At 45.7% G+C, this 27,085-nt stretch overlaps 1 protein-coding gene across 2 annotated transcripts in view; it reads left to right on the forward strand.

The window, feature by feature from the left end:
* Positions 1–26,834, forward strand: part of Adra1b (adrenoceptor alpha 1B) — a 116,861-nt gene extending 90,027 nt beyond the window's left edge. For both annotated transcript variants that reach the window (XM_041676633.1, XM_041676632.1), the window contains exon 4: positions 26,127–26,834. In XM_041676633.1, the coding sequence (XP_041532567.1) occupies positions 26,127–26,725 (599 nt within the window). In that variant the 3' untranslated portion in view covers positions 26,726–26,834. The remainder of the gene's footprint in view (positions 1–26,126) is intronic.
* Positions 26,835–27,085: the final 251 nt, after the last annotated feature.

Below are 27,085 nucleotides of genomic sequence, written 5' to 3' on the forward strand. Positions count from 1 at the left end.
GGACGTCCCACACCATATGACAAACAAATTTTTGCATACAAATCGTAACCTATGTTTATTGGTTCTCTTCCTCCATCATGTGGGTCCCGGGTATTGAACTCAGGCCGTTAGGCTTGGCAGCAAGTGCCCTTACCCCATACTTGTTGAAATTTTATGCTTTGGATGCCATACTACACATTTCACATGTGTGTTTTCAGTTAACCCTCCAAAGAACTCTAGGGATAAATAAAATCTCTGTAGGTGGCGAATATGTAGCTTAGAGAGATTGGCTTTCCCACAGAGATAGAGACAATGACTCTAAATTTTGATCTGTCACTCCAACTCCAGACTTAACGACAGTAGCTGCTAAGATGCATTCTCAGAACCACAGTTCCAGAGAACTCGGATACATAACTCTTGCAAGCTCTTCAGTCATCGCTCTCAATTTCCCTCCAGACATCATGAGCCAATTTATACTCCCACAATCAGGGCATGCTATTCTCCTCGCCAACACTATTAGCCTCGAATTGTTCGTTAGCGAAATGGAGCCCATTCTTAGTGCTTGGTCCTGCATGCGGACAAGCCAGCTCTTGATTGAAACAGTGATTTTCTTTAAATCAATGGTCCTTATCCCTTTTTTTAGTACAGGGCTCTTTGGAAACCCTGATGGAAGCTAGGAACCAGTTACAAAGAAATCGCACATCTGAGCATCGGGTGACCCTTTCCCTCTCAGGAGTTCACAGACACCGTTTTTTGGAGGCTTGATGCCTTAACAACATTGGAAGTGAAACAGAAAGTGGGGCTAATGAACCCCTACTTCAAATGCTGGTTTTACCAGATCATCCTTTTTCTTTTAATAAATCCATAGGGGAAAGATGCAGCTCCAAAGAGACAAGGATAAAGCACCCAGCTTGACAAAGGAACACTAGCCACACAGAGGCAGGTAGCCTGGTCAAGATTGTCTCCTAAGGTCATTCTGTCCTCTCCTAAGCCAGCAAGAGCTCAGAGCAGATGGGCTAGCCTGCCTCCATTCATGCGTGTCAGCGACCTCTGAAGGAGTCTGGGATGCTCTTGCAGAAGAAGGAGTCTGAGATGCTCTTGCCAAACATGTTCGTTCACACGCTGACCTTGCACATGGCCTCTCTTTGCATCCTACTCTTTTAGTATTTAGTTTGTAAGCCCTGAGGACTCACGGCCATGGTTTGCTTAGTGGTCAGGTGGATCAGCCTCAGAGGGCTGTGGTGACGCTTAGATAAGATGACACAGAGAAGCAGTTGGCTCACCTCTCAGGATGTAATAAGGGCTCCAGCGGTATTAGTTTCCCACCCACGTCTTGCCCTTCGAGACTGCATCAGCTCTCCTGATGCCCTCCTGGGGCAATCAATGGGTTAGCACATGGGGAGAGGCACAAGGGAAAAATGAATACCAAAGCCCAGCCAGTCACCTCTTCTCGCTGCTACTGAGCCAGGTGGGGCTTTCTCTATGCCCTCATTCTAAGAAGACATCTCTGCGAGAAATAGGGCCATTTCTCAAAATGAGCCATTGAGGCTCAGTGACACTGTCAGGCTTGAGGTTGAACATCAAGTTGAGACTGCAAGGAAGGAAGTAGACAAAAGAATTGGCAGGTCTGATTGATCCCTTTGGGGTGGCCCAGAGCAGAATTGCGTTTGTTAAGTTGGGACGGGAAGGCCAGGCCACTGGGAAACAGAAAGAATATAGCAATTTCTCAGACTAGAATCCAAACTATGCTGGCCCAACCACCCAATCACAGCCACCATTGGGGTATTATCATACACAAAATCCTTTCATCCTAGTCAAAAATATGATAAGATGACAGAAACAAGGATTTGAGGTTCCTTTTAACAGTTGCTGAATTCTGTGTTTTCATCTTTCTTTGCTTCCTCTGTTCTCCAGACATGCCTTTTGCTAGTCTCTGGCTTCCATGGAAGCTGCTCGTCTGTATGTAATCTCAGGAAGATCTGTGACTTAAGATCCCTTCTCCTTCCACCTTCTTATGAGCTTTGGTCTGTGAGGTCCAGACAAAGGGAAAGATGATTTTTCATTTCTTAACAGTTTCTCCCAATTTGCCTGAGAGAAAAGGTCATCTGAAAGCTAATGTACTCATATCCTGACATGGTCCCCCCCTTCTTTACGTGCATTCCCTTTGAATTCTGCTTTGTATTTTGTTTGGTTTGAGATAAGGTCATGTAGCCTAAGCTTGCCTCTAACTCCTGATCCTCTTGCCTCTACCTCCCAAATGCTTTGTTTTCTCTGTGCTCAAAGTGTGCGGTGTCTTCGACAATAGAGTTTTACCATAAAGTTCCAGGGGTCAGCCAAGAGCAGTGGTTTCAGACTGTATTGTCTGGGGAGTCTCCAAGACACTCCTGATCAACAACTCAAGGGGAGGTCTCCCACATCTGATGCTGGGCTTTTTGTTTGGCATCCTGTGTCTCTGGAAGGAGTATTAGCCTCTGTCTCTTTTATGCAAATATGAATTTGTGGAGAGGGGGAATGTGGGCAAGCTTCTATTTGACTTTTTTCAGATATCCTTAGTGTGAGTTATCCTTCCCCTGGTCCCTTCCTCTACCCTAGCCTCCCATCCCTCTTTCCACGTAAACCTCCCTCCCCATTATTGTCCTTCTCCCTCCATATCAGGAGTGTTCTACCATGCCCCTCCATTGAGCTCTTTCTTCCTCATCTCTGCCAGTGGGCCTTTTGTTATTTTCTTTGATTCATCACATACTCCAAGGTAAACACACAAACCTAAAGATTCCACACTAGGACCCTTCCATGAGCGAGAGTATGCAATGTCTCAGTCCCATATAATGTTTTCTACTTCTATCCATTTACCTAAAAATTTCACAATTTTATTTTCCTACGCTTCTGAATATGATTTCACTGTATGTAGAGAGCACATTTCAGTTGCCAGCTGATGGGCATCTATGCTGTTTCTATGTCATAGAGATTGTGAAAATGGCTATGAACACGGCTGAGCATGCATCTCTGTGTCAGAAAATAGAGTCCTTTGGCTTCATGCCCAGGACAGGTATAGCTCAGTCATATAATTCACCTACTTCTATTCATTCCTATTGAGGAAGCTCCACACTGGTTTCCACGGTGTTTGCACCAATTTTCACACCTTTTTAGAACTTCTTTAGGGAACCTGATATCTTGGTATTTGCATATGAATAACACCATAGAAGATAGTAACAGGAGAACTCACAGTGAGCTCTGAGATACTGCTTCCCTACTAAACCTCAGCTTTAACATCTATGAGGTGTGCTGAGCCTGGAGACCTGGGACTGTGATCCCTGCTAGTTGGGAAGCTGAGGCTTGACGGTTGCAAATTTGAGGGCAGCTGGGACAACCAGGTGAGACCTTGTCTCAAAATAAAAGGGGAAAATAAAGCTGGGGGTATAGCTGAGTGGGAGGTACTACTACCTAGCACTATGAAGCCTTAAGTTCAAATCCCCATACTATAAACAAACTGACAAAGAAAATAACCTGTAAAATGGGGGGTGGGGTGGGGCAATTAACAGTAGCTCCTACATCTAACCTCTGGGTACTGAACAGGATAATGTGCCATAGGTGTTAGTAAGCCCCTGCCACCTGCCTGCTATCAGTTAGTGGTAACTGATTTTACTGTTGTTTTGTTATTTATATCAGACCGCCATCTTCACATCATAAAGACCATATCTGTCACTCATCTCATTGCTGTGGCAAAACACCTGGCAGGAGCAAGGGAAGGGAGGAGAGGTTTGTTTGGGCTCTCGGCTTCAGGGCAGTTGATGATGACGCAGATGACACCAGGAGCTTGAGGCAGCTCCTTCCCTCCACATCCCTTGTCCCTCCACATCAGCAGTCAGGAAGCAGAGTGACAGATGCCGATGTTCAACCTGCTTTCTCCATTTTATTCAGTCCAGAATCCAACAGTAATGTTGCCCCCAGTTAGGGCAGGTTTTCCCACCAGTTGATATATAACTAGATAACCCCTCACAGGCATGGCCAGAGGCCGCTTTCCTCAGTAGTTCTAAGCCCTGACAAGTTGGTTAACATGAGCCATCACAAAGGCCAAGTCCATTTCTAACCACAGTGAGAGTCAGCACCTGCTCTCTACTCTGAAATCAGGAAGCTGGACTCCTCTCAGGAGCTGAATATCGTTCCTACTATAGGCTTTTCTGAAATGCATTTACTCAGTAGCTCCCGCACCTCCACGAGTAAAGGGAGTACTCTTCCCTACCATTCTGGTCTGTCCTTTCAAAGATGGAACTTTTTCTTAAAGCAATAATTTCCAATGATGCCTCCTTCCCAACCAATCCCCTACGAGTCTCTCCTTCCCTATGTGTAACCAGCACCTCTGGTTTTCTTCCAGACACCCCCATACCCAATGCCTCATTGGGCATACAAGTCTCTAAACTAAAAAAGTCAGGGGTAGAGGGGAGACCAGGAGTTTCGCGGTCAGGCCTAGAACTGAATCCCATTTTTACCACTGTGCAGTTCTGAACAACTTGCTTAATGACTGAACTGCTGTTTTCTGTTGTTGTTGTTGTTGTTGTTTTCTATTGTTGTTGTTGTTTTCTATTGTTGTTGTTGCTGCTGCTGTTGATAACATTTAAACGGCACAAAATTTTTGTACTCACCTCCTAAGCTTGAGGATGCTGAACAAAATAATCAGTGAAATTTCCTTGATTCCAGGATCAATATTAATCTGCTTGATTAAATGCTCTGCCGACTGCAGGCACTAGGAGATCTTCGATTGAGGCTCACTGTGAAGTAGAGCAAAGCCTGAGAACTTTCTGCTGACGGGAACAATCTAAAACCCTGCATTCATAGAGCCCATTTACGAGTAGAATCCCAGGGCTTCTAGGGGTAGAGGCAGGAAGATCAGGAGTGCAAGGCCATCCTTAGCCACCTAGGGAGTTTAAGGCCAGCTTGGGTTACATGGAACCCTCTCTCAAAAATAACAATAATTCAGGTCTTCCAGAGCCACCAAAAGAACAGAGATGCATCAGGAATGGGTCAGGGAGCCCAGCATCCAGCATTTTCTCTGCATATTTGGGGTCTTAGTCAGTTCAGGTTGCTCCAAGAAAGAGCCATAGGCTAGAACTGTCAGGTTGCTCTATTTTTAGTACAGATGGGTTTCTGTTTCTCTTTTTGAATATTAATTTTATTGTATGAGTTTTTGGCTGTATGTATGTATGTATGTCGCATGCATGGCTGGTGCCTGTGGAGGTCAGAAGAAGACATTTGATCCCTTGGCACTAAAGTTACAGAAGATTGTGAGCCACCATATGGGTACTGGGAACTGAACCTGGGTCCTGTGCAAAAGCAACAAGTATTCTTAACTACTGAGCCATCTCCCCCAGCCTGTGTCCTTTCTTTTTCTTTTTTTTTCCAATCAGCACAATGTGTTTCTTTTGATGGCCCCTTCCAGATTTCAGGTCGACTGCTCCATCCTCACATGGAGGAGAAAGAATAAGTGCACTCTGGAGACCCTAACTTTTTGTTGTGTTGGGGATAGGAGCCAGGCTGTTAGACATGCTAAGCAAGTACTGCCCTGCCCTCTAGAGTCCCATTTATTAGAGCCCTATTTCTTTGCTTTTTGTGGATCCCACCCTCAAGACTGAATCCCCACAGGCCCTAGGTCTACATTCCATCACAGTGGAGGTTATGGTTGTCAGCCATGAAGTTCAGGACTCATAACTACACATTGTGTGAGAGGTTGTTCTCTCTCATGGGACCATTGCCACCTGGGAGGAAAGCAGGGAGATCATCAAGGGTCTGGAAAACAGGAGGCAGGAGGCAGGCTGCAGTCAGACATCCCCCAGGAACCCAGACATTCCAAGGGAGGGCTTTGAATTGGAAGGACTGTAGAGAAATGACTAGGCATCTCACCTACCTTTCAAGAAGAGCGCCCCCTGGTGATGTCTGAGTGGCAGTGGCACGTGTATAAATGATACAGGGACAAATAGAATACATTCAGAATTCTCAAAGTCTTCCCATGTGGCCACAGCCAACCCCACCCATCTCTGTATCTATCCTACAGCGTGTCAGTGAACTGAGCAAGGAATTGTTTTCCAGGCCCTTCCCTCCGGAATGCTGCCCTTCTATGAGATGTTTTTAGCTGTGATAAAGGGCAGGAATTTCAGAATTTTTTTAATTAAATTTTTTCAATGATCCATAAAAACATAAAAAACATAAAGAACATAGTAATGGAATACCATGTGATATTTGGATACAGTTACACATTACATAATCTCTAAATTGGGGTGAACATAGGTAGCATCTCGAGCACTAAACTGGTCATTTCTCTCTCCTTTCTCTTACATATTTTTATGGTTTATTATGTTTATTTCATAGATATTAAGATTTTGCTACAGTATATTTCATGCACTGCACACATGCCTGGTACCCATGGATGCCAGATAGGCAGAGTCCCTTGGAAGTGGATTTACAGTGGTTGTGAGTCACCAGGTGGGTGCTGGAAACAGAATCCAGGTCCTTTGCAAGAGCCGCGAGTGCTCTTCCCAGATGAACCGTCTCTCCGTCCCTCCATCTCTTCCTACATTTGAGGCAGAGTCTCACTAAGTGCTCCTGCTGACCTAGACCTCAGAAGTCCCCCTGCTTGCTTCTGACGCAAGACAAATGGAATTGCAGCATAAGACACCACATACGATTCTGATCATTTATGATTTTAAAAAAAAACTTTCAAAAACTGATTTTTCTAGTTTTTTGAAACACACCATGCATTCTTAATATTCCCCAGCCACGCCTCTGTGGAGTTTCTTGTTCCTATCTGACTGACACAGCACCCAGGGTCATTTTAGGGCATGCTCACAGACGTAGCTAAGAGCCAGGACAAACTCCACAATTCTAGAATCTGGAGAGTGACTGCCAGTCACACAGCAAAGAACAGTCATTTCATCATATAAAATTTCACAATGCCAGGCAGCGTGCTTTGCTCTCAGGACACAAGAAGGCAAAGGGGGGGTTTCCAGTAAGAAGGCAGGATACCCTGGAGCTGGGGACTGGCATCACTCGCCGTGCAGTCAAGGAACACAGAGGGCTCTGGATGACAAAGACAGCACGATCCCCAGACATAGCCTCTGAGGGAACACTGTGTCCCAGATGGGACCAAACAGGTGGAAGGGAGATGCGCAGAGCCATCCGGGGGTCCAGGGCCAAGCTAAAGATGGAAGACTGGTCTGGAGCTAGGAAGAGTTTGATTCCCACCAACCAAAGGATGGAACAAAGGGATGAGTCAGAAAGAAAACTCAAATGAGCCAACAGCGGCAGGGAGACACGATGAAAGGAATCTTGTGGCGTCTAATGGCCTAAGTGGCCCAATCTGCCTGGTTTCCCATCTGGCTCCCCAAGGCCAGTAATTGTCCCTGTTCTGTCGTGGAGCCTTTCATCTGAGACACCTAGGTCTTTCAGTCCAGGACACGCTCATCTACCAACTTGGAGGAAGAATCAAGCACTGGGCGGCCTATTTGTTCTGGGCTCAGGGAAACTCAGGCCAAAGAGACCCGGGTACTTTTTCCTGTAGCTTCAGGCCCATTTCAAAATGGTGAGCACAAGGCTTACGGGCAGACGGAGGAGAGACCCTGAGAGTTCATTGGTCCCTTGCCTCATACCCTATATGCTTGGGCTGGAAAGACCAGCCCACGGTGTCCACCAGATCTTTTTGTGTAGATGTCCCTCTGACCCTATATTTTCAACCTACCTCTCCCATACACCCTCCAGTCAAGCAGAATTTGTTTATTACAAAAAAAATAGATGCAAAGTGAATTTTTTTTCATATATCCCATCCTTCAGAAACACACACTGTCAACAATTCAGTCTGTATCCATTCTGACTGTTTTTGTTATTAAGATAACAGTCTACCCAGAAAGAAAGAGTTTTTATAAAAATCCGATGTTTCAGCTCAGGAGAGAGAGGTCAGCCCTGAAGAGGTGGGTTCTTCTCATAGAGGATCTGAGTTCCATTCCTAGCACCCACACATGGCTGCTTGTATCCTCTGTCACTCCAATTCCAGGGGCCCCAAGGCCAGCTTCTGGCCTCAGTGAGCAGCAGGCATGCATACAGCGCACACACATACATGCAGACAAAACGTTCACACACATAAAATAAACCAGATAAATCCTTTCAAAATTAGACTGTAGTCATGATCTCCTGAAACCTGCTACCTTTTCCTTTCTGATCCTATTACGTAAGTCACCACAGACTAAACTTACCATTTTAGTAACTATATGGCTTTTCGCGGCATGAACGCCACATGGTTTACTTTACGATCCCCTATTGTTGGCAATGTAGGTTATTTCTCAGTTTGGGGGAGCACTGTTTTGGTTCCCTACTCTTTTCATCTTGCTCTCTTTCAAGAACACTTCTAGAGGGCAAGTTCCTGGATGTCATACATAAATAAAAAACCATGCTCATTTTGATCCTATTAGGTAATACCACGTTCCACCCCTCACTCACACCCTCCACTGAAGCACACAAAAATGTCTCCTCTCCCGCTCCCTTGGCAAAGAGAACATGAGCACTTTTTCCATCTAAGATTTTGTGTGTCTGCGTGTGTGTACGTGTGGGTGTGTGCACGTACGTGTGTGCATGTATGTGTGTGTGTATGTGTGTGTGTGCCTAATGAGTCCAGAGAGGATATTAGATTCCCTGGAAATGGAGTTTCAGCTGATGGTGAGTCACTTTGTGGTTCTGGTCCCCTGCAAGAACAATAAATGCTCTGATCTGCTAGTCATCTCTCCGACCCCCACAGCACTTTTAAGCTCTCATCTCAACCGTTAGCTCTCAAACATGTTCTTGCTTTTTATCTTGTATTGTTTATTTGTAGAAGAATTTTACTTTTCACCAAGTCCTTAGCTGACCACTGTCCTTACCTTAATTTTTTAACCATCTGATTTGCTTGGTTTTCTACTTAATTGTTTTTCTCTGGTTGATTTCAAAGAAAGCTTTTCTGTATCAGAGATGCCCTTCCTTTTATTCTCTTGGGCTGGAGATGTAGCACAATCACACAGTATTTGCCTCACATTCCCAAGGTCCTGGGTTCAACCAAAGAATCTCAAAACAGAAACAAAATTAGTATTTCTTTCAATTCTTCTTACATCTTTGCTTTGAAAGATTGCAGTCTTTGGGATAGAGACTTAGTTCAGTTAATCGAGTGTTTGCCTAGCAAGCATGAAGTCCTGGTTCAGTGCCACTTAATCCCTATGTGGTCATGCATGCCTGTAATCTAGGCATCAGAGAGATGGAAGCAGAGAGATCAGAAGTTCAAAGCCATCCTTGGTTATGTAGAAAGTTCAAGGCCATGTCTTGTCCCCCAAAATAAGTAAATAAATAAATAAAATCCATGGCCTTACAGACATATCTCAACAAATTCGTCTATATTTCTTCCTTACCAGTCCTAAAATTCTGCCACACCTTAAAGTATTCCTTTTATCAAACCCATAAAAATATTTGTGTATATTCTCTTCTGTTTTTTTCCCCCAATACTGAGGACTGAACCCTACACAAGCAGGCAAGCACTCTGCCTCTGAGTTACATCTCCAGTCCTATGGTGACTTTTTCTTTTGTTATTGTTTTTCTTTTTAAGAAAGGGTCTCACTAAGTTGCCTAGACAGGAGTTGGACTTGCTCCATAGGTAAACGCTTAGGTACACCTACAAGTTGTGACCCTACTCCTACTCCCTCAAGCTCCTATGTGCCCAATATTACAGATCTGTGCCACGAGGCCCAGCTCTCCTCTAATATTTGAATGGAGTTTTCGAATATTTAAAATCTTGAATTGTTACAAATCTATTTTTGTATAAGACGTAGATTAAAAAGCCAGGAGTAGTGGCGCGCACCTTTAATCCCAGCACTCAGGAAGCAGAGGCAAGTGGATCTCTGTGAGTTTGAGGCCAGCCTAGTCTACAAAGTCAGTTTCATGGGAGCCATGTCTACACAGAGAAACCGTGTCTTGAAAGAAAAGAAATGGATAAAGAAAGGATGCAACCTCATTCCTTTCATTTCCTCAACATCATTTACAGATAATCTATTTTTCCTGAAAGCATTGAAATGACACATAAAATTTCATGAGCATTTGGTTCTTTATCTAAACTATATAACTTTATGAATCTCTCTACCCTTTCCTGTATTTCCTGCTCTAATACTTTATAACAGAGATCGTATACACCCCCCCATTTCCCCCCATATTTATCCCATAATTCCTCTTCACGTTTTTCGAATTTCCTGGACATTTTCTCGTAATTATCCTTCTATATTTCATAATTGTGCTTATGTTTGATTTTGGATTTTAAAAAAAAACACCACCTCCCCCCAAAAAATTGTTGGAATTTTAATAAGGTTTTTTTTTTTATTACGTTCATGGGATTCTGGAAAGAAACAGATTTATGTTGGATAGGAACTTCTGTACAAAAGCAAGCTATGTCTCTCCATTTATACATGTCTTCTTTTTATGCCCCTTTATAAAGTTTTGTAGCTGCCTTCCCCACAAATCTCACCAATGCTCAGTTTGTGAAAACCTTCAATAGGGAAAAATCACTATTTCCCATGAGGTCAAAGCATAGAATCTTCAGTGATGTGGAAGATTTATCTACTCCTCTCTTTGGGCTGATGCCATCAGGTGGATCTCAGTCCCATCAATTAATCAACAGCTAATTAATAGGTGTTGACCATATGTCCAACCCCATGCTAGCAGTATGAAACCTAGACCCCATCTATAAAGAGTTTGTGTGATGTCTAAAGATACCTGTGGCACCTCTTTTACATAATGAATTCTTACATTGGCCTGTGCACTATGGGCTCTGTTTGGTGAGAAACGAGAAAGAAGTTGCCTGGAGCAGTCACAGAAGGTCTCAAGGCAGAGGTGATAACTGAGCTGGGTAAAGTAAAATAAGAGTAATGCTAAGTAAAGAAGAGGAAGGGAGACAGATATGGTGGTGCTTGCCTGTGACTCTGGCACTCAGGAGGCTGAGATAGGCAAACTGCCATTAGTTCAGGGACAACTTGGGCTGTGTAGTAACAGCCAAGACATCCTGGAGCTATAGAGCAAGATCATGTCTCAAAAGAACAGAGATGGGACTAGATAAATGCCTTGGTGATTAAGAGTATTTGTTGCTCTGCTAGAGGACCCAGGTTCAATTCCCAGCACACACATGGAGGCAACTCCAGCTCCAGGGCATCCGATGCCTCTGGCCTCCAAGAGTACTTGCACTCAAGGGTACACGCCCACATGCAGAAACAGCACATAGTCTTAATCCTGGGGCTCAGCGCTTCCTGGGTAATCAAAGAGAAGACTCGCTGGGCCTGTGGGTCCCTGAAACCATATGACATGAAGCTATCTGCTTAACCAGTGCTGCCAGCTGAAAAGAATCCACAGAACTCTTGACTTCTAGATACATGCACAGGTTTTCAGGACTAAAGAAAAAATATATAATGAACACACCATTAAAAAGACATAAGTAAACAATGTTGGCTTTCCCTTATCTCAGACATGTCCTAAAGTAAAGAAACAATTATTGTGTGTTATGGAAGTCCAACTTTGTGCCCAGAGATACTCCAGCTTGAGTCCTAGTTCTATCCCTTAGGAGCTGTTTGTGGTATTAGATGAGTCCCATCTGCACAAGGCCCCAATGTGTACCAATGTAAATTGATACGACAGAGCCCGTCCCTCCTGCCGGACTGCTGCCAGCACCACCCAGATCTTAGGAGAGCTTCTCTGTGTGCTTGTTCCTTCTTCTGTTTTCACACCCTAGAGGAAAGAGGTTGTAAGAAGGAGGATATTGAGCCAGGTCTGGAAAGGAGGGGGAGGAAGGGCGATCCATCCCAGGCCGGTGGACAGCGAGCGCTAGTAAAAAAGAGGCCAGAAAAACCAGCCTGTGTTGCTGCAGCTCAGTTCATTGCAGCCAATTTCAATGAGTCTTAAATTCCAGCCCCAGAAGCTTGAACTTTATCCTACTAACTATTGGAGCCACAAGAGAACCGAGGACGAGGGAGCCAATCCCATGCTTTTCCCTGAGTACCAAGAGATGCAAGAAAACAAATTTTAAAAATAAATTTGTATGCCTGGGGCTGTAGCCCAGTTGGGAGAGTACTTATCTGGTATGCATTAAAACCCTAGTTCTATCTCAGCATGCATAAACAGGTGTGGTCTGCCTAGCTATAATCTCAGGAGGTGGAAGAAGAGGGATCAAAGTTCAAGGTGGTCTTGAGCTACATACTGAATGAACAACAACATGTGTTGTTGTTGCTGGTGGTGAGACAGTGTTTTTTAATTATCTGTCAGTTTTATACATTTATACAATATATATTGATCATATCTATCCACTGTAACCTCCCTTCAACCTCCTCCAGCCACCTCCTACCCAATCTTCCTCCCGGTTTTATATTCTTCTTTAATTTTTTTTTTGTTTACAGATAGAATTTAAAGCCAGCCTGGGCCACACAAGACTCTGTCTTGAAAATGAAATAAGATGGGCACAGAAAAAAATGGCTCAGTCAGTAAAGCACTTGCCATGCAAGCGTAAGAACCTTAGCTTGATTCCTAGCACCCACATTAAAAGTCAAGCGTGGTAGCATGTGCCTGCTGGGGAGTCGCCATAGTTGAGTGCACGTGTAAACTCTCGCACAAAATTCAAATAAGTTAAGTCCAACAGTGTGGCGCGGGATAACACCTCTCACCTCAGAGTCCTGTGCAGAAGTAGATCTGACGCTCTGGATCAGAGATGCTGTGTTTCTTTTTACTCCCGTGTGTGTGTGTGTGTGTGTGTGTGTGTGTGTGTGTGTGTGTGGTGTGTGTGCGTGCCTGCCTGTCTGTCTGTCTGTCCCTGTCCATCTTCGTCTGCCTGTATGTATGTGTTGCATATGGACATGGGCACACATGTGTGTGTACAAGGACATGTAGAGACATAAGGTTGGTGCTGGGAATTATCCTCCATTGCTTTTCTGCCTTACTCGTTAAGGTGATATACCTTAATCAAGCCCATAGCTCACTCCTGGCTAGTCTCAGTAGCCAGTTTGCTCTAGATACACCCTCTCTCCTTCTCCTAGGCAGGTCACAAGGCCTACCCAGCATGTATGTGGGTTTAGAGATCGGAACTCCCATCCTCACGGTTGTACAAGCATTCTAGCTACTAAGCTGTCCCTCCAGCCCAGATACTACATTCTAACACATGTCTACCATCTCCCCAGCCCAGATATTACATAGCTAACCCATGTCCACCATCTCCCCCGCCCAGATATTACATACTACACATGCCTAGGTATTATTTACCCAGACGTTTCACTTTGACTGGCCATTCACGTATGCCTATTTTATTATTTTTACCTCTGCTATTATTCGTGTAATGTATGTTAGTTACGTGCCTATCATAACCTGCTAGGCCCGATGCTAGGCTCTGGACAGAGAGAGGAGTCAAACCTAAACTCTCTTTTCTAGAAGTTCATGGTCTAATCAGAGATGAGGCATGGACCAAAGAATTGAAATGCAAGGTAAAGAGTGACAGGGGACACATTTTAGGTACAGAAAAGGCACTTGGAATGTTCTGGGTGATAAGAAACCTTAGATGGGGGGTGGGGCACCTGGTGTTTAAGGACATGAACAGGAGTGTGCTTCCCTTCTTATCTATCAATGGACAAGAACTTGGGCATCAGAGATGGGTTTTCGGTCCTAGCCCATCCCTTCCTGGACATGGGACCTTGCTGGCCACTTACCCCCCTGTGTCCTCCTCATCAGCAAAAGGCTGAGTCACCCGGAGGACGCCGTAGAGGCCATCTGCAAATATGCTATTTGATAATTCCTCTAGGAACCAGTTGTAAACAGCTAGTCTGCCGACTCTCACTTCCAGTTCGTTTTCAAACTTCACGTGGGTCTGTTGGCCCCAACCTCGTACTATTTGTCGGGCGAGTTTGTGATCTTGTTCCAGGGTTAAACGGCAAATGAAAAACCTCGAAGGGAGTTTCCAAATCCAGGAAGGCTTCCTTTTACAGAGCCAACACTGAAGGAATTAGCAAGTGTTTTATATTTTTTTCTGGTTTTTATTGGGCCAAACTGTTTCAGCTGGGAAGACGCAGCTTGGCTGAAGGTTTAACCAAATACTGCTAATAAGAGCACGGGGAGGAAAATAAAAATAAGTTCCCACTCAATTTCCAAGTTAATCAAAACGATTTCACCTCCCACTGGCTCCCCTGAGATCATGGGTTTGCCTGGTGATGATAACTGTGAAATAAGTCAAATCCGAGTTTATAATCCAGAGCCTCTGAATGCCAAACCTAGAGGGATGCCGCGAACCACCCGGCTCGATATTGATGCTCCGGGCACCCGATGAACAAGGCTGAAAACTCTGGGGACTCCCTCTAGCAGTCTGCAAGCATGCTCACTGGCCCGGTCCTCGCACCAGTGTTAAGTGAAGGCCTTTGGGTATGTGCAGCAAGGAGTGTGTGAGAAATAAAAAGAGTCTCCATTTGTCCCCACGGTGAGAGAATAAGGTCAGCAGGGCAGAGTCCACACTGGGGACGAACAGAGGTTTCCTTTCCAGGTCTCTGCCCCTTACCTGTAGGGGCCTTGGTGGAGCATTCTATCCGTGGCACTGTGGCTTCATCAAACACAGGGACAATCCTGCTTCGCTCATCATGCTGTCATGGGAATGACATAAAATATGTAATTTTTCTTTTTATTGAGAAAAGGAGAAAAAAAAAACAAGTTTCCACCTCCTCCCAGCCTCCCATTTCCCTCCCACTCCTCCCCCCCACGCCCCCTCCTCCCACCCTTCTCCCCCTCCCCCCACTCCTTTCCCCCTCCCTCTCCAGTCCAAAGAGCAGTCAGGGTTTTCTGCCCTGTGGTAAGACCTAGGACCTCCCACCTCCGTCCATATCTAGGAAGGTGAACATCCAAACTGGCTGGGCTCCCACAAAGCCATCACATTACGTAGGATCAAACCCCCGTGTCATTGTCCTTTGCGTCTCATCAGCCCTCATAGTTCGCCATGTTCAGAGAGTCCAGTTTTATCCCATGCTTTTTCAGTCACAGTCCAGCTGGTCTTGGTGAGCTCTCAATAGATCAGCTCCACTGTCTCAGTGGGTGGGTGCACCCCTCGTGGTCCCGACTTCTTTGCTCATGTTCTCCCTCCTTCTGCTCCTCATTGGGACTTTGGGAGCTCAGTCCAGTGCTCCAGTGTGGGTCAAAATATGTAATTTTTAAAGTGGGCTAATGCACAACAAGGATGTGATTAAACATAATATCTGGTTTGCTTGGATTTCTTAGTCTTTAAGTGATATTAACTGGGTTTTAACTGATTACATAATTGGTTTGTGTGGAGGTGGGGATTGGAAAACACCAAAAAAGCACCAAAAGGAAAATTCACCCATAATTCCTCCCACCTGGGGGTAAGCAGTGTTGATAGATGTTCATTGTCCATCCTTCCAGTCTGTATATCTATCAGCACATATATTCGGTTTCCTCTCTACTGTTCTGCTGGGTAAGCTTTTGTTCGAGGTTGCCTGGATTCAAAGACTCAAATTCTAATCTCTACTTCCCACCTGCTCCACGACCTCTGGGAACTTATTTGTAGAATCTGGGCTTCTGTGCATCGGCACGGAGTAACCATAGGCTACAGACCAGAAATGCAGGCTGGAGGATATACATTACCTGAGTGGGGCTCTCCTATGAATAGGAATGATAAAACAGGGTATCTATTCTAGCTTTTTATCCAGTTGCTGTGATAAAATATGTTGACCAAAGTATCTTAATGGGAAGGAGGGTTGTTTCAGTTCATAGTTCCGGGTTACAGTGCATCACTGCAAGAAGTCAAAGCAGCAGGAAGGTGAAGCAGCCCACACCCACAGAGGGAGCAGAGGGAGAGTGAACGCCTGCACGCCTGTGCTTAGCTGAACTTGTGCACAGTTCAGAAGCCCCTACCAAGGGAACTGTGACAATCCCGCACAGGTGCACTCATAGTCCCGCCTGTCTAGACAACCCTTCGCCGAGGCTCTCTTCCAGACTGCACCAAACTGACAACTAAAACTAACCACCACAATGTCAAAAAGCCGTCCTGCGTTTAGCCCAGCGCTAAGTGCTAAGAAGGCATTTTGTTAAATCATAGCTATTATTCGACAAGCATGCACAGTAGCCGCGACGAGTGCTCCCTCACAGCAGGTTGAGAGCATCCCTCAGAGTTTACTCTTCAGAGTTGTGGGATAGACCCTTCGGGATGACCTCTTTGCACTCTTCTCTCCGGAAGGTCCGGTTGGGTGCTAGCCTTTGATCCTTAAACTTCACAATCCCCCTACGTCACTCAGAGACTCTCAGAAGCCAATTGACGTAGGTGGGCTTACAACACCATCTGTTCCTCCACTTTATCCCCCCTCACCCAAGCCTTACCTCCTCCTGCCAGCACCCCTTTGGTAGAAGGTAGAGAGAAATGATAGAAATGCCTCAAGCAAGTGGCGAGGTCTCAGCCCCTCAGCGCTTTCAGAGAGGCTGTCTCTTTAGATCTGCTTAAGAAGCCTGATCCCAAGTCACCAAGTAACCAGCGTGGTGCCATGGGGCCTCCAGCACAGTGCTTCCCAGGGCTACCTCAGTTGCTGGTCGAATCAAATCCAATACGTGTTTGAGTGGTCTATGAGATAGCTTCAAATGACAGCTCTAAATGGCCAAGTACCTCTGAATTCTATATTTAGTCACTGATCAAATATTTACATAGCACCTACTATGTGCCAGGGACTAAGCTCCTGAAGGAGAAAGGGATTCTCAGGTCACATCTTTCAATACTTTGGGTCCCTCAAAAAAAAAAAAATGCCTCTCATTTTAGCATCAAAATGTCAAGTCGTTTCACTTGTACTAGCCTCTCTTTTCTGAGGGAGAGAGAGCAGGCCCGAGGCCTGCTAGTATGGAACAGTCCAAAAGGTACTGAGAGTATTGTGTTTCAGTCTTATTTTCTTAACCATGGCTTTTCATTTATAGCAAATAACACAGGTTTTCAACTAGTACTAAAAGCTTCTCTCGAGACCCTTGATTCCTTTCTGAGGGACGTCGAGTTCACAGTATAGTTCTGGGCTTGGGAGATGGTCCAGTGATTAAGAGCACTTGCTATGCAAGGATGAAGACCTGAGTTCGAATCCCCAGCAGCCATGTAAAACGTCAGACCATGGTCCCAAATACCTGTTACCCCAGCCCTTGAAGGGCTTGGCAGAGACAGGAGGGTTCAGTGAGAAATGCTATCTTGGTGAAATGAGGTAGACAGTGATCAAGCAGGACACCAGATAGCCTCAGTGTACATTCGCAGCGATGTACACCCACCATATACAACACACACAAGAGCCTAGTTTACTAATTTATGTTCATTAAAGTAATGATTAAACATTTACAAACATAGCTTTTTTTTTTTTTTGGTTTTTTCAAGACAGGGTTTCTCTGTAGCTTTGGTGCCTGTCCCGGAACTAGCTCTTGTAGACCAGGCTGGCCTTGAACTCCCAGAGATCCGCCTGCCTCTGCCTCCCAAGTGCTGGGATTAAAGGCGTGTGCCACCACCGCCCAGCTCAAACACAGCTTTTGTATGCATCTATTAGATGATATATTTTTAGTTATCCTACAAAGAAATAGGTTTCATTATGGAAATTTTATACAATTTGTTTTAATTCATCCTCCTACCTCCTGCTTCTTCTCCAACCTCTTTCCCCTCCACCTTGTGTTCTATAGATTAGGTACCAAATGTGAATAAATTTAAAGAAAAGTATGAAGTAAATGGTGGCCCAGAAGGACACTAGTAAGCCGAGTTTTAAGGTCAGGAGTCTCGGCCTTTGGAGGATTCCTGGTCAATTTACAACCATATGACAGCAAAACAGATGTTTTCTGAGGAAAAAAAAATACAAGAAGGTTTCACGCAGCTCGGAGACCGTGTGGACCCCACCTTGGGCACAAATGAGAAAAGGCATTACAGTGAGAACCCTTGCCTGTGGACAGCGGCCTCTGTCCCCTTCCTGGTGGCAGCCCCACTGGTGTCCATAGCAGAGCAGAAGCTGCGTGACAGTGTGCTCACAGCAGCCATGAGAGCTGAATGCACGGAGAGTTTTAGCATGCCCAGCCTTCAAACATCAAGTTGCTTCATTCCTGCAGAAAAGAAAAAATTAAAAAAAGCTCTACTTTTTCCAAGCATCTGAGCCCAACACTCTCAAGGTGCCTCTCCCACACTCGGTTCCTGAGAATGAAGATCTGCTTACCTTCGCTTTCCCCAACTCCACCCCTCCAGAAACAAGTGTTGAGTCCTTTAGGTCCTAATGGCTATCTGCTCTCCACCAGACTGAGTGACCTTGAGTGAGTCACTCTCGTCCCTGAGCAGGCGACTTGCCAAGGCCTGGAAATCTACGGAGCAGGGGCAGAAGCACTGGGACTGTTTCACTAGCTGGAGAAACAGAGCCAGGCTCAGATACAAGCTATGTTCACATTGAGTTAGTGACATTGCCAAAGAGCCCGCTGCAGCCTGCCGCCCAGTACAGGTCACCTGCCTTCCAGGAACCCACTTTTCCTGTTGTTTTTACTCCTGTCTCCTGGCAGCCTGTTCTAAGAAAGGATCTGTTTGGGTGCCCAGGGGAAAAGACCGACATGGTCCATCTTCTTTCATGCCAAAGAGGCTTAGCACCTTCTCCAGTTAACTATGGCTTTCTGGCTTCTACCAGGGCATGGGCTGGTCCAGCAAGTAGAGCCTTAATCCTCCAATGTGTTGGGGTGGAGGTGGGGAGTGGGACTTGCCAGTGGAGAACTTGAGAGAGGAAGCCAAACTATTCCTGGAATCTGTACCGGGGCACTGACAGTCCCTGACTCACAGTGCCCCCGTGTGGCGGGCCAAGGGAAGCCCATCCCCGTGCCCTAATCCCACAAGGAACTGTGACTTCACAGACACTAAACTTCACAGATGCAGAGTACTTAGCTCGAGCTAAGTCAAAGAAGGGAAACTGAGGCCCCAGATGGGAAAGTAATTAACCCAAAATAATATGTAAAGTTTTCAATCACAGGTCCCAAGTATTTTTTTTTAATGACATTCCCTGACCCATCGGTACAGGAATAATTACTATGTGGTAAACGTCTATGACTTTGGAGTTGATTGGGGGCAGAGACTTAGTTCACAGAGCTCCCCTACAGACTTAACAAACTGCATCTTGCTTAATCCTAAACAACACCGGGTGTAGTTGCTGTTGCTCACTCCCTGTGACTGATGAGAACCTGAGGTTCCTAAGGACCATATGAAACTTGCCCGGTCACATGGCTGCAGGCAGAATATTCAGGGTTCTACCCACAAACAAATTCCATCCCAACCCATCAGAAATCTCTGAGGATGCTGGGTAGGGTGGCACACGCCTGTGGACCCAGCACTGGGAAGGTAAACAGAGGAGGATCCAGAGTTCAAGGTCACCCTCAGTTATGTAACCAAGCTTGAGCTACAGGGAGTCTGTCTTTAAAAGAAATTAACAAGCAATAAATGGCCTCGCTGAAGGACTCATGCGCGCTGACAAACGCTTCCGAGTCTCCACTGTGAAGACCAAGGATCTTGAATTTAAAGCCGGTCTATATGCTGCCTAGAAAGTTGGAAGACAGCCAGCGTCGAAGAGCAAACACCACCCTGTCTCAGAAGTGCTATTGGAGAGCAGGGTGGTGTCACACCAAGGTCTGAAGGAAGAGAAAATAAAACAGAACACAAATGGGGCCAGAACGACCACAAGGGCGATAGCCAATCCGGCTAGCTGTCAGTGCCTAAAGTACAGTTGCCCCAGCTATGTCTCACAGGGGAGTGTAGCCTACAAACAAAGCGCGGGGAAAGTAAATGCCTGAGGCTTTTTATCGCTGCGGTTGGCAACGGGTAGCTATTGGAAATCAATCACCTGCTTGACTGGCATTAGAGAGCGTGTAAAATAAATTACTATGCATCCAGACCAGAGTATGATGTGGCATTGGAGGGGGTGACATAGCTGTGTAGACCCAGGCAAGGGCAAAGATCTGAGCAAAGCAATTTAGGAAAAGGTACACATACTGTGACCTCTAGTTAAAAAAAAAAAAAATCACAGAAGAAAAGCACAGCCGTTAACTCTGGTTCTCTGTACTTGACTGGAGAAAAAATTTTTATTCCTTTATAGATTTTTTTTTGTAACAGGTAATCTTTAACTCAGCACTATCATTTTATAGTAAAATACATAAATCTGCAGGGAGAGTAAAATTAATGTTTCCTATATGGAAGGAATTGACAGTCTGGGTAGTGGGCACGGCTTGGCAATAGCAACAAACTAGCAATGAAATGGTGAAATGAGATCCGCCCGGGTGTGTTCCGTAGGGCGCAGAACAAAGATGTCACTCTGACTTGACCAGGGAGGATCAGAGCGAAGTTCCTGGTGGCCTGAAGGCTGGTCAGGAGGTGTTGGTCCTCTGTATCCTCTAGTTCTACACCCAAGAGGTTAACCATCTTGGTTCAGTGGGTAAAGGAACTTGTCACCAAGCTCAATGACCTGAGTTTGACACCCCAGATCCACACGGAAGAAGGAAATAATTATAACCCCCCGGAAGATATCTCTCATGAGATCTATACCCACTCCATGACGTGTGCCCACCTAACACAAAAGTAAATAAATAAATAATTTGCCTATATATTTGAGGGTAGAAGTTGCGACTGTACTCAAGAGGTACAGACATTTTTTTTTTCTTGCTATTCCCTAAACACTGTAGTGTAACGGCCACTCGTGTGTCGTTTGTATTGTACTGGATATTATAAGCAGTGGATTTCTCATCAGTCACCTGAGGATGATGCAAGGGAGATGGGCAAGGAGGTCACAGGCAAATCTTGCAGCATTTTACGAAAGCATCTTGAGCAGCTGTGGATTTTTATATTTAAAGGAAGAAGGTACCCGAACCACACTCGTGCTGATGCAGAGGAACATATGCGTGTGTGTCTGTGTGTATGTCTGTGTGTGTATGTGTGTGTGTGTGTGTGTGTCTGTGTGTATGTGTGTGTGTGTGTCTGTGTGTGTAACATATGCGTCTGTGTCTGTGTGTATGTGTGTGTATGTGTGTATGTGTGTGTGTGTGTCTGTGTGTATGTGTGTGTGTGTGTCTGTGTGTGTGTGTCTGTGTGTATGTGTGTGTATGTGTGTGTGTGTGTATGTGTGTTTCATTTTCACCCTCCCCCCCATGCATCTTTCAAAAAGCCACCTTTTGTTATTATTTTTAAGGTGCCAGATCATTTGTGAAGGTTTTAACCTGGGTATTTTCTTCCTTTCTCCTTTCTCATTTACTTTTCCCTTATTTTTTTCATTTCTGTTTTGGTTTTGTTTTTTTGAAACAGAGATTCTTGTGGCCCAGGCTGACCTTGGAACTGAATATGTAGTTGACAGTGACATTAGGTTTCTAATCCTCCCACTTCCTCCACTCAAGTGCTGGAAGTTTAGACACACGCCACCACACCCCATGTCCATAGATAGATAGTTTCACACACATACTCTAAAAATTCTGTGAGAAGTTACTGTTCCCACTTTGTAGACAAGAAACTGAGGGAACTGACTGGCACTTCCAAAGTCCCACAGTCACCTCCTAACACCGGTCCAGGTCATTTGAATTCTACATTCAGTCACCCCTTATGCTGCCCGAACTGTCTGAGAGCCAAGAGTACCTTTTACTCACAGGAGTGAACAATATATCGCTACGAATTCCCATAAGGAAAACTGTCATCAGTCCTCTGCCTAGACTTTGCAAGGCCGTGGCCACAGGAGGTCATTTTGTAAGGAAGTTTAGCACAGGCCTTGGACACAACACACAGTGCAGATGAGATGTTGTGATTTGTGTAGTGACTCAACTCACCACCATCTTCAACAGGTTTGACACCTGGCAAAGTTACACGTTTATGCCCAGCAAGTGGGCTGTCTTGCTCTGGATCCGTCCCACCTTTGGTCACATTGTATCCATAGCCACCATGCTGGTTCCCATTCGTCCCCTTGTGAAGGAGCAGGCTGTCTGTCTTTGTGCTCATCAGCACGTCCCTCCTCTGGTAGTGCATAAGGCTCTCATTCCTTTCTCTCTTTTGTTAAGACTTGTTTCCTGGACCCTCAGACTCTGCTATGGAAAGAAGCCCATAGCCTAAGACATACAGCTCACTCCCATCACAGGACACTGTGAATTCACTCACTACAAGCCACATTTAGGGAGGAGCCTTCTGCACAGTGTCTCCATCCAAAGCAGTATCTTTGGATTTAGTAATAGGTCACAAGGCTTTTGGTGTAATTTGTCAGAATCAGAACATGAAGCAGCACCCTTATCCATCTCGGCTCCACAGATGGCAACCCACTTCCACGTTTCCATATGTTTAAAGGTGAGATCCGTTATGCATAGTACTCTTTCTAGGCATAAACTCCAGGATAGCTTAGTCCTGTTCCTGTAGCCCAGCCAATCCCACAACAGCCACCACCATGGGCTGCTAAATGGAGACAGACGAGTTGGAACTCCCCAAAACAGTAAGACAGACAAGGAAGGTAAAGTGTCCCCCAGAGAAGAATGTAAACACAAACCAGGAACAAAGAGGGAGATTTTTTTCAAATGCATTTTATTTACTTTTGTTTGTTCAAGTAGGGGCGCATAGTTTGCAAGTGGAAGCCAGCAGCCAACTTTCAGGAGTTGGTTTCCTCCTTCATCTGTGGGAAACCTAAAGAAGAAACGCAGGTTGTTAGACTTAGCAGCAAACACCTTTACCCACCGAGCCAACTCACCAGCCCAAGGGAAGGGATCCTAGAAGTATCCACACCACTTGGAAGTACCTCTATCCATCCATCAAGTTAGATTTCCCACAAGTCAGGCTCACTGTATGACAGGACACATAAGACAGAACACGGAAGTCTGTATGCCATAGGCTGCATGGTGGTGTAATGGGTTGAAAGTACAAAATGTTCTGTAAATTACAGTCCTGTTGTTTTAAATACATAAATAAGTAAACACAACAGGAAAACCTGAAAATGGATTGCAAAGAGGATTCCACGTTTGAATCCAGCCTGCTACATACCTAGATCCTGTCTCAAAAATAACGCTGTTTAAATGTGACTTTTCTGCGTTATAAGGTTTTGCTTGTTTTTAAAATATGCATCTTCTCTTTGCTCTTTTTATAGCTTCTCTTTCTCTAAAAAGAGTGTTAATGATTGCATCTTTTTATTTAAAAACATATTTCGTATTCAGATAGAATTTAGTTTCAGTGCCTGCTAAATTACAGACGTGCTGTGTAACCGGGAGCAAACCACTTACCCACTCCAGGTCTCAGTTGCCTCATATTTAAAATAGAGGTTGTTTCTAATTTGACATTGCCATAAAATGACGTAGGGTCTCAAATTCGGAGGGTAAGCTGGCCGTGTTTGTGGGTGGCAGCATTGCTTCATCATCAGTCTATGCCGAGCGCTCTTATTTTATTGATTTATTTCCTTTTATCCCCATTTCCTATTCCATGTCCTTCTGCCTCTACCCCTAGGCAAACACTACATGTTTCATATGGTTCTGTGATGTGTTTCTTAATTTGAAAATGTTTCTGCAAGACACATTGGTTGTTTGGTGAATTACTTGAACGAAATTATTCATAAATCTCACCCTGTTTTACACTTTTTCCCGTGAAGAATGGTGTATTTAGACTGTTTCCATCTTGCCATAAGGTATGCCGCCGTGGGTCATCAGTGCTATACATTATCCAGGTTTACGTATGCCTCCGTTCTTTTCCCCAGGTTCTCTCCTATTCTCTGTCACCAACAACAACACTATCAAGGCATCCTCCTCCTATGTGCCACCTTATGGTCCGATGCGAAATTCTTCGAGTGCTGTGACCTGTCCCAGCTCAAAGTGTGTTCACATCTAGTTGAACCAAATAATGCCAGTATCTACTCCCAGATGTCTACACAACCTGTCCCTTTAGCGGTCAACATCGGGGGCTCCTCATGTCCTCACAGCCTTACTTGGCAGCTTCTTAATGTTTTCTATCATCTGAGAAAACGTGTTTTCTCGCTTTGTGGCTTCTATTTCAATGGATTTAACAGCCTGATGCTTGGAGCATCTTGTCTGCATTCGTGTGAATTATCTGCTTTCTTTGCCTGTATTTTTTTTTCCTTTGAGTGCACTGCTGCTGGGAACCCTGTCTTCTTCTGAGTTTCTTATTTGGTCTTGCTTTTGTGTTGGGGAGCTGTTTAGTTTTGCACCTTTGGCTGGTTGGTTGGTTGGTTGGTTGGGAGATTTTTGTTGTTGATTTTTTTTTGTTTTTTTATGATTGTTCGTTTTTAGACAGAATCTCATTTTGCACTGCACACTAACCTGACTCAGAAGCCCAAGCTGACCTAGAAATATGCATTCCAGAATGACCTCAAATTTCCAGCAATCCTCCTGCCTCAGCCTCCTGAGCACTGGGCTTACAGGCATAACCCAGCATATAGATTTGTTTGTTTATTTTTAACATTTATTTGAGATGGTGCAGATGTGGGTGTCAGAGGCCCAACTGCAGGAACCAGTTGCTTCTTTTCACCATATTGGTTCCAGGAACCAAACTCATATTGCCTGGCTTAGTGGCAACCGCCTTTACCCACTGAGCCGTCTCTGTTGTAATTTTTAAAAAGTGGTGAGAGAGAGGGAGAAACATACCATGGGACAGAGATCAGGTGGCGGAGGTTTTTATTGGGGGAAAATGCATAGGAAAAGGGGGGAGGGAGAGGGGAGATCAGCCTCTGGGGACAGGAGTAGCAGAAGAGAAGAGAGGAGGTGGATGGGACAGACAGATGGAGACAGAAAGAGAGAGAGAGATAGAGAGAGAGAGAGAGAGAGAGAGAGAGAGAGAAAGGAGGTGTTTTAAAAGGGAACATAGTGAATGTGCACAGGAGGTGCTCTTAGTGACCGCAGCTGAGGATGTTACTCCAAGGTCAGGCCAGTACAGATACCCGAATGCTGACAGTCCCCTAGCAGACAAGGAGGAAGGCTATTCCCTCATTTGTCTTTGCAGTCCTTGGAACTGAACCTGAGGCCTTGGACACAAGACCTCTTCCGCTCTTTTTCCATGTTAGAGAGTTTCTTATATTCTTAATATCAACCTTTTAGCTGCTTGAAAGAATATAAACAGCTTCTCTTTTTGCATGGTGGATTATCCTTTTGAAATACTATGTCATTTTCCTTCATTCCAACATTTTCTTAAAGTCTTTTATGTTGTCTTCTTTTGCTTTTGTTTTGGGGTTTTTAACATGGCTCCTATTTACCATGGGAACAAATCGGTACATATTCCCTAAGTTTTTGAGAAAGATTAAATAATATAGGTAAAGCCCCTGGCACAGGCAGCCTGGACCAAATGAGGTATGCCATTACAAGAGATTGCTAAGATCGCGTGGGTACAAGGAATAAGCGCTGAACTGTGAAACCTAACAGCTGGGACTATAGAATCTATTTACCTAAATCAGGAGAGGTTTCATAGACAGAAGAGAAGTTATTAGCTGGTATTCATTCATCTTTCTTTCTTATTTATTTTTTTGTAAACCTGAAACTCACTAGGGATCAAGGCTAACCTTGAACTCACAGAGCACCACTTACCTCTGTCTCCCAAGTGCTGAAATTAAAAGTGTACTCCACCACACCTGACTTATCTTTCGTTCGTTTATTCGTGTTTTGTTTTGTTCCCAGATAGAGTTTCTCTGTGTAACTCCCATGGTTGTCCTGGAACTCGCCCTGTAGACCAGATTGGCCTCAGACTCAAAGAGATCTGCCTGCCTCTGCCTCCAGAGTGCTGGGATTAAAGGTGTGTGCCACCATCACCAAGCTCCATGTGTTTATCTGTGTGAGTACATATGCGCATGTGTGTAGTGTTCCCGAGGCCAGAAGAGGGCGTCAGAAGCATTGGATCCGGAATTTGGGGATTTCTTCCTGTGGGGGCTGGCCTTTGTGACAAAGCATCAAGTTCTCTTAACCAATGAGCACCTGCCCCACCCCCCAATAAATTTGTTTATTTAAAAATGGAAAAGGCTAGCTTGCAGGGATAGAAAATCATCTGGGACAAAACATGGGTGTGGGGAAACTGCCACCAAGCAGAGTTTAGGAGAGCAGCGGAGAAGAGAGTATACTGACCAACCGCTATCTTTCTGTCTGCACCCCTGCAGGTTCCCTGTTCTCCACCCTAAAGCCCCCGGACGCCGTGTTCAAGGTGGTATTCTGGCTGGGCTACTTCAACAGCTGCCTCAACCCCATCATCTACCCGTGCTCCAGCAAGGAGTTCAAGCGCGCCTTCGTGCGTATCCTTGGGTGCCAGTGCCGCGGTGGCCGCCGGCGTCGCCGCCGCCGCCGTCTGGGCGGCTGCGCTTACACCTATCGGCCGTGGACGCGCGGCGGATCGCTGGAGCGATCGCAGTCGCGGAAGGACTCTCTGGACGACAGCGGCAGCTGCATGAGTGGCAGCCAGAGGACCCTGCCCTCGGCTTCGCCCAGCCCGGGCTACCTGGGTCGTGGAGCGCAGCCACCAGTGGAGCTGTGCGCCTTCCCCGAGTGGAAACCCGGGGCGCTGCTCAGCCTGCCAGAGCCTCAGGGCCGTCGCAGCCGCCTCGACTCCGGGCCCCTTTTCACCTTCAAGCTCTTGGGCGAGCCAGAGAGCCCCGGCACCGAGGGTGACGCCAGCAACGGGGCCTGCGACGCCACGACCGATCTGGTTAATGGGCAGCCGGGTTTCAAGAGCAACATGCCCCTGGCGCCCGGGCACTATTAGGGTCCCTTTCCTTCCCACCCACCCCCCACACACACACCCCGGGGGAGGACACCATCGTGGGGGGAGGGAGGGCGTGGGGGAAAAGTGTCAGCCCCGGGTAGACACAGGGTCTCAAGGGGACAAGGGGGAGGGGGGCGGGGAGAGGGGCAGCTGCTTTTCTGGCAGGGGCATGGGTGCCAGGTACAGCGGAGAGCTGGGCTGAGCATGCTGAGAGCCTGGGGGCCCCCTGACGCCGGCCGGCCGGGACTTAAGTCTCTCTCTCTTTTCTCTCTGTATATATATATTAAGAGTCTCCTCTATACGTATTTATCTGTGGGTACACGTGCGTGTGTCTGTGCGGTGTACGTGTGGGCTGCATGG

The sequence above is a fragment of the Microtus oregoni genome, unplaced genomic scaffold (assembly GCF_018167655.1).
Source record: "Microtus oregoni isolate MIOR12 unplaced genomic scaffold, Mior012 000027F_ref0000203, whole genome shotgun sequence".
Taxonomy (NCBI): domain Eukaryota; kingdom Metazoa; phylum Chordata; class Mammalia; order Rodentia; family Cricetidae; genus Microtus; species Microtus oregoni.